Source organism: Rana temporaria, chromosome 1 (genome assembly GCF_905171775.1).
Source record: "Rana temporaria chromosome 1, aRanTem1.1, whole genome shotgun sequence".
Lineage (NCBI taxonomy): Eukaryota > Metazoa > Chordata > Amphibia > Anura > Ranidae > Rana > Rana temporaria.
The window spans coordinates 21,766,888-21,774,870 of NC_053489.1; the positions used below are offsets into that span (position 1 = coordinate 21,766,888).

The following is a 7,983-nucleotide window of genomic DNA, read 5'->3' on the forward strand; positions in this document are numbered from 1 at the left end:
ACACTTACCTGTCCTCAAGGGCGGCACAACTGAGTCGTAGCCCAGCATTCCCTCCACTTGCACCTTGGTAAGGCAGCGGGCAACAACCTCCTCCTCAGGAGTCAGACGGACCCTAGAGGCAGGTCCACCACCAGTGCCCCTGGCATGGCTCGCCAAAAGAGCCATCTTTTCCTTAATCCTCCTGCGAAGATCATTTATCTTAGCTATATGTTTGGGCCTCCTCGCCTCATTGCCCACGGCATTGACCTGGTCTGTGATCCTCTGAAGGATCTCGTCCCTTCTGCCCTTGCTGGTGTCCTTGCTACGGGCCCCATGGAGGCGATCATAGTACTTCTCCATGGCAGCAAGTATTATGCCTTTCTCCTCTGGAGAGAATTTTTTTTTTCGGGTCCCAGAACGCTGGGCAGACATGTCTACAATCAGAGTGCAAAAGTATAGCCACCAATCCACCAAACCAAACAGGTGTACTTTTGCACTCGGCGGGCGCATGTCTGGGCGTATTTCTGCCCTGGGCATAAACAGTGGGCCAGCGGAATAATGCCAGGCGTAGCTGTGAGCATGCGCAGAGAGGCGCGGGACATGCGATCATGTGACAACGCATGCGCCGTCCGTTTGGCCCTTTATTTGCATGGGGTCACAGGTCACGCTTCTGATTAGAGAATACGGAGCTTGCCTCTCTAAGTTACGTCGGCGTAACGCATCTGAGATGCGCTACGCCGGCATAAACATGCGCCGATCTACGAGAATCTGGGCCATAGCATTTTGGATCAGGCTGTGATCACTGTGCTATGCTCCGGCTGCTCTTCCTCATCCTTGGAGGATGCCCTAGTCTCAACCCCGGGGGAGACATCATGCCCGAACCCCCCTTTTTTCCTTGGCAGATACCGGACTGGTCTTGAGGTTGTATAGTACGTCTCCCAACTGTTTCCATCCTGTTGGGACATAGTTCCTGTACTTCCCTATTCTTAAGGCATCATTATTTATTCTTGTTTATTTTTATTTCCAGTATACTGCTTTAAAACACTCCTGATGATTGGCTGAAATGCCAGGGAACGCGTAGAGTGCCACTAGATGCCAATAGTCACCTGTTTATACTTCATATGTTTTTTAATTGATCCATTTTATCATGTATATCTGCCATGTCTGTTTTATATTTTTGTATTGCATGCTATGAGCAGCACATTTAGAATAAGTCTTGTGACTATCTATCTATTTGATATGAAATATCTGACATGTATTCAAGATTGTAATAAATATATCATGTACTGTAACCTGATCTTCATGGTATTATTCCTTCTGACATGGCGCTCCCTTATTTTAAGTCCCACTTACCCTTCTTTTCAATATTCTAAACGGCTTTAACCCCTTTTGCATTTGGGGTGCCGTTACACCTGGGAATGTGGCTTACTCCCAATCTGTCAGATCTATACACGCAAAGTTTAAACCTATTCTACACAAACTAAAACAAGATCTCAAAAGCTGGGAGTTAAAACCCTTTTCATGGTTTGGCAGGGTGGTAGTGGTGAAGTTAACAGTTTTACCAAGAGTACTGTACCTTCACTACAATTTACCCATTAAGTCAGACGGGCTATTTTTCTCAGAAAGTCTGGCCATGTGTAGCCTCCATCTGACTTTTTTGGTCGGAAGTCTGACGGACCGTAGATAGAGAACCTGTTCTCTATCTTTCCGTTGGACTTCCTACGGACTCACGGCGGACTTTTACATGGTCAAAAGTCAGACCGTGTGTACAAGGCATAACACTGCCTAAAATATTTTTCTCCCAACTAAACTCAACTTTCACAGGTATCATGTTCCCACTTCCTGGGAGCCTCAGCCATGGGTATTGACATCACCGCCTCGCACATGCGCAGTAGTGTTCCCAGCGTGAAGTCGTAAGGCTTCACTTCCGGGTTCCCTTACTCACAATAGAGGCAGCATAAACCCGACAGCTGATGGAAACATCAGCTGTGGTGCCGATATCACTGGACTCCAGGGCAGGTAAGTGTCCGATTATTAAAAGTCAGCAGCTGCAGTATGTGTAACTGCTGGCTTTTAATTTTTGCAGAGAAAAAAAGCCTGTCTGACTTTTTTTCCTCGGAAAGTCCGGCCGTGTGTGGCCTCCATCTGACATTTTTGGTCGGAAGTCCGACAGACCTTAGATAGAGAACCTGTTCTCTATCTTTCTGTCGGACTTCCGACTGACTCCCGGCGGACTTTTGCTTGGTCAAAAGTCCGACCGTGTGTACGAGGCATAACACTGCCTAAAAGATTTTTCTCCCAACTAAACTCAATGATACGCAACTTCCTTTGGTCAGGCAAAAAATCTTGCATTTAACTTTAAAGCGGAGGTCCACCCACCGCTGCAAAAATTAAAAGCCAGCAGCTGCACGTACTGCAGCTGCTGACTTTTAATAATTGGACACTTACCTGTCCTGGAGTCCAGTGATGTCGGCACCGCAGCTGATGTTTCCAACAGCTGTTGGGTTTATGCCGCCCCCATTGTGAGTAAGGGAACCCGGAAGTGAAGCCCTATGGCTTCACGCTGGGAACCCTACTGCGCTTGTGCACGAGGCTTCGCTCCTCTCTCCTACTGGCCCGGCAGCCAGGGGAGAAGGAGGGAGCCCAGGCAGTGATGTCAAAACCTGTGGCTGAGGCTCCCAGGAAGTGGGAACAGGATACCTGTGAAAGACAGGTATTCTGTCCCGCTCCCCCCTAAAAGGTGCAAAATGTGGCACTGGAGGGGGGAGGAGTACAACGAGCAGAAGTTCCACTTTTGGGTGGAACTTCGATTTAACAATGTTCAATCTCAATACACTAATAAAAAAATAATATTTCCAATGATATACTGTAGATAATACTATAAAATTAACAATGCGCTGTAAACAGTGTATAGATTTTATTTTGATTCACTGAGGTTATCATAACTAATATTATGCTTTATTTTCAAGCAAAACTGTTTTTTTATTCAGGTCAGGTCTGAACAGAATTATGTAACATTTTGGGGAAAATATACAGCCAAGAAGTCCAATACTTGAGGCTATTATAGCAAAAACCTCCACAGCCACCATGTATTTCCCTCTGGTGCTCAGATAGGCCGGGATCATGGCAATCCAGACACTGCAGAACACCAGCATACTGAAGGTGATGTACTTGGCCTCATTAAAACTGTCCGGTAATGTCCTGGCTAAAAAAGCTATAATGAAACTCACAGCTGCCAGAAGCCCCATATATCCCAGGACAGAGTAGAAGCCGATAACTGAACCCTCATTACACTGAATGATGATCTTCCCCTGATAAGAGTGAGTGTCCCGATCCTGGAAGGGGGGAGAAATAGACAACCAAGTGACACAGATTATGACTTGGACCAGTGAGAAGACACAAATGATAAAATTGGGCAGTTTGGCTCCCATCCATTTTCTCCAGGGACTCCCAGGTTTGGTGGCTTTAAAAGCAATACACACCATGATACTTTTGGCAAGTAGAGAAGAGACAGCAACTGAGAAGATGACACCAAAAGAGGTGACACGCAGCATGCAGGTCACATCTACTGGATGGCCGAGAAACAAGAAGACACAGAGGAAGCTCAGCATGATGGAGCCCAGGAGAAGATAGCTCAGGTTCCGGTTATTGGCTTTAACAATGGGGGTGTCCTGGTAATGTATAAATATCCCCAATATTAAACCAGTCAGAAGACAACAGAGGATGGAGACAGCTGAAAATACTCCAACAATGGGATCATCCGTGTAGGAGAGAAATTCCACCAATTTTGGAACACACCGATCGTTCTTCTCATTTGGCCATTCTTCATCAGGACATTTCATGCAATTTTCACTGTCTGTAGGAAGAAAAATACAAACACAATGAACATCGGGGGCAGAGATTCTTAGAAAACAAATCGTCTTGAGTTTTCTCACAGCTAGCAATGGGATTTCCATCAGTAGGTTGTGGGAGAGAAACAAAAAATAAAATACATTATCTCTATCACACAGCTGAACACCTATATGTAGAGCCTGCACGTGGTAAAATAAAAATAAACAAGTTGTTGGTGCCACAATTACGTGATAAAGAGTGAAAAGAATGGACAAGAAATGTGTTATAGACAGAAAAAAATGATATTGGGGAGTTTCAATTGACATTTTCTGAAAACCCTGATAATGAACTTGACTTACAATATGTCTGCTTTTCAGTCATTTAAATATACCATTGGAAAAACTTTGATATTTCAGCTCATTAAGTGCAAAAAAAAAAAAACACCCTTTGATCATGTCAGAAATTCAGAGCTATCCTGTACACACTTCTGTGTTATCTCAACACAGATTAGCCACTTGCCGATCGCCCCCCACGTACATTTATTGAAGGCGGTGGCTCCTGTGCGCAAAATCACATATCTGTACTTCTTCTGCACCTCCGGGGTATAGGCGCGCATGCATACGCTGCCGGTGAACCGCTTCCACTGTGGTTGGACACAGCGGAGCCAATTAGTCAATTAGACTCATTGTCCGCCGGAACCCGGTGATTGTTCGGGAAACAAGTAGATCACCATTCTGTTAATAAGGAAGGTAGAGATCCTGTGTTTCTACTAAGCAGAAACACAGATATCTGCCTTCCCACAGTAAAAACACCCTCCCCACATAGTTAGCAAGCACTCCCTAGGAACACATGTAGCACTACCCCTGGAGGAGCTGCTGGATTGTTTTGGGTGGCATGTTACCTCTATTTCCTCGCCGTCTAGGGTATCAGATGAGAGTTGAGAAAAAGTTCAATGTCAGGAGTTTCCTCCTGAGGAAGTCACATGATAGTGACGAATGCGCATGAGTCCACTGAGAGGTATCGGAGGTGACGTTGGCGACAGATTGCCCCTCTTTTTTACATGCTCAATTGTATTTTGGATTATGTGAGTATCCCTGTCTATTTTCTTTGAGAATTAAAATTTTTAAAACGGTATCACACCATCGATGCTTTATTTCTTTGGGGCGAGAAACTGACCAATCTGGGACGAGAACTCCAAGGAGGACCTGCCGTTGTTGGATCAGAGCCCATCGAGTGAACCATCTAATGTGGTTGGATCTATATGCTGTTACCTTACAGCAGTAAGGTAAGGGGACATCCTTACTTACCCTAAAAGGATCACTGGATACCCATTTTCCTCTCACTCCATATTGCGGACCTACACTTGCACTTTTGCTTTCTTGGACTTTTGAAATTTTACTTATATTTTTTGCTAATATTTTTCAAACTCTGTTGATGGACTGTTTATCACCAGTATAGGAGTGTCACTTAGCACAGTTACCTGGAATTTCTTTGCACCATTACTTATAGTGTATTTCATCACATTAAGAGGAACCTGTGTAGTTATATGATTTGCACCATTACTGTTATTGTTCACTGATCATTTATATTTATTTTTATGCTGATGCCATTTGGGCTATATTGCTCCTCATTTCAATTACACCTACTTTCATTCCCCTCCCCCACCTGTTTATTCACTTATCCATTCACCACTGATTAGCGCAGCACTACCCTCCCCATTTTCAATTGCTTATGGTTTGATACACCTTCCAGTGCCGCAGCTGTACCTCCACTTCTCATCACTTTCATTTCCCCTCCCCCTTTCTTCCCCTCTCTGTTTCCCCTCCTTTGATAAGCGCGGTAATATCCATTTTTTCACAGGTAATAGGTTCAGGTGCACAACTTCTGTCCAGAAAAACTCCTGCTTCCTTCCCCCGGCCAGAAGGGCCACACACGGGGGGTGGTGGGACGACAGACCAGCGATCGATGACCCCGGTCCAATGACATCTGTCCCTTAAGTACTTCTCCCCAGCATGCACAGCGGGATGACCAACCCCCACTGATTGGCTGCCGAAGGGGAACACCCAAAACACCTTGACCTGACTGCTGCCACCCTTGGCCTGGGGTGGTAACGGCACCCCAGACAACAATAGTGGTCACTCACAGTACAGCCATGGCTGGAACAGATAGGGAAAACTGCCACTCCAGGTGAGCACACCTAAGGCAATCACTGTCCACTCAGGAATCAACGGGTGCCGGCAATTCACAGAGCATGCAAAGGCTGGAACAGAGGCCCAAATGTGGAAGAAATCATACGGTTTGAGCAAACTAACTCTCAGACTACCCTCTAAATTTAAAGCAGCGCCTGCTAAAAAGTAGAAGGCCGCTACACACATTTAACCCTTTGATTGCCCATGATGTTAACCCCTTCCCTGCCATTGTCATTAGTGAATATTTTTAGCTATGCGCCTGATGACATCAGACGCACACTGACAAAATACGTTGGGTGGGATCTAGCGTAACAGGTCACTTCTGCTTTCTTGGAACACAGGTGGAGCGCTAACACGGCGTCCCCTGTTTGTAATTGTGTTTATGCTTCCGCATGCTGCTAGCATGTTTAGTAAAACGTTTGGATGTACTACATCATGAGAGGCTTATTTTTTACCTCCATATGAGCCGTACAAGTACCCAGGAACCTAGGAGCAACGGCAGTGATATTTCCCCTGGTGGTTCTTCCCTCCAGAGGATACATTCAAACATGCTGTCTTTGACTACCTGTAATGGGGGTTAACACGCTCTTGTGAGTAGGTTGCACATATGAATGTTGGTGAAGAGGAGACTTATTAAGTCACAGTTTTTTTCTGATCACAGAAGTATCTTTGGATAACACAGAGTGTCTATGGGACTTCACCTTCTTCTCTTATGAGACTTATTGGAAACTTTTATCACTTTTTCACTTTTTCACACTTCACATTATTGATGTTCTTTATGCACATGCACTTTATTTGAGCGTGGTTAATTAACCGCTTCAGCCCAGGAAGAATTTATCCCCTTCCTGACCAGAGCAATTTTTACAATTTGGCACTGCGTCGCTTTAACTGACAATTGCCCGGTCGTTCGACTCTGTACCCAGACACAATTTGCATCCTTTTTTTCCCACAAAGAGAGCTTTCTTTTGGTGGTATTTGATTACCTCTGCGGTTTTTATTTTTTGCACTATAGACAAAGAAAGACAGAAAATTTGGGGGGAAAAAACAATATTTTTTACTTTTTTGCTAGAATAAATATCCCTAAATTTGTTTAAAAAAAAAAAACACATTTCTTCCTCGGTTTAGGCCAATATGTATTCTTCTACAAATTTTTGGTAAAAAATGTCAATAAGCATATATTTATTGGTTTGTGCAAAAGTTATAGCGTCTACAAACTATGGGAAATATTTATGGCATTTTTATTATTATTATATTTTTTTACTAGTAATGGTGGCGATCTGCAATTTGTTGTGGTGTTGCAATGAACAGATTGGACACCTTTGACACTTTTTTGCTATAAAAATGCACTGATTACTGTGTAAATGTCACTGGTAGTAAATGTATATCATGTCCCCCGCTGTGCAGCAGGTGCAAGCGCCCTCTGGTGGCCAAAAAAGGAAAGGACGTACCCATATGGGATTTAACCCAGGAGTGCCATTCTGCCGCAGTATATCTGTGTGAGCCGGTAAGGAAATGGTTAATGTTCCAATTTATTGATACGTAGATAGTAGAAAAAAAAACATAAACCACATTCCGCTATGTTCCCTGAGTATTTGGATACCACATGTGAGACATTTTCACAGCCTAGATGCATAGAGGGTACAAAATCCAATAAGGCATCTACAGTAGTTTCCAGACTACCTATAACATTTTGGAGGCCCTGGAGCTCCTGGACAGTAGAAAAAATCCACAAAATTACCCTATCTTGGAAAAAAAAACACTCCAATGTATTTTTAAGGTGCATAATGAGTCTTTGGAAATTTTAATTTTGCCATAGGTTTTTGGAATATGCAGGTATGAAAACTAATATTTTTTTTTTTACTCAAAGTTTTAGTTAATAAGATATTTCTAATACACATCATAGGAATACGTAGAATTGCACCCCAAAACATATTATGTTACTCTTCCCTAGTAGGGAAATTTTAAGGCAGGAATATGTGTAGGG

At 43.7% G+C, this 7,983-nt stretch overlaps 1 protein-coding gene across 1 annotated transcript; it reads right to left on the reverse strand.

The window, feature by feature from the left end:
- Nucleotides 1-1,450: 1,450 nt before the first annotated feature.
- On the reverse strand, nt 1,451-7,451 carry LOC120928208 (vomeronasal type-2 receptor 26-like). The gene is made up of 3 exons (XM_040339331.1): nt 7,448-7,451; nt 3,129-3,835; nt 1,451-1,459 (listed from the first exon to the last, which is right to left on the reverse strand). Exons 1-3 carry the CDS (start codon nt 7,449-7,451, stop codon nt 1,451-1,453), a joined length of 720 nt encoding a protein of 239 aa, XP_040195265.1.
- Between the last annotated feature and the right edge of the window lie 532 nt (nt 7,452-7,983).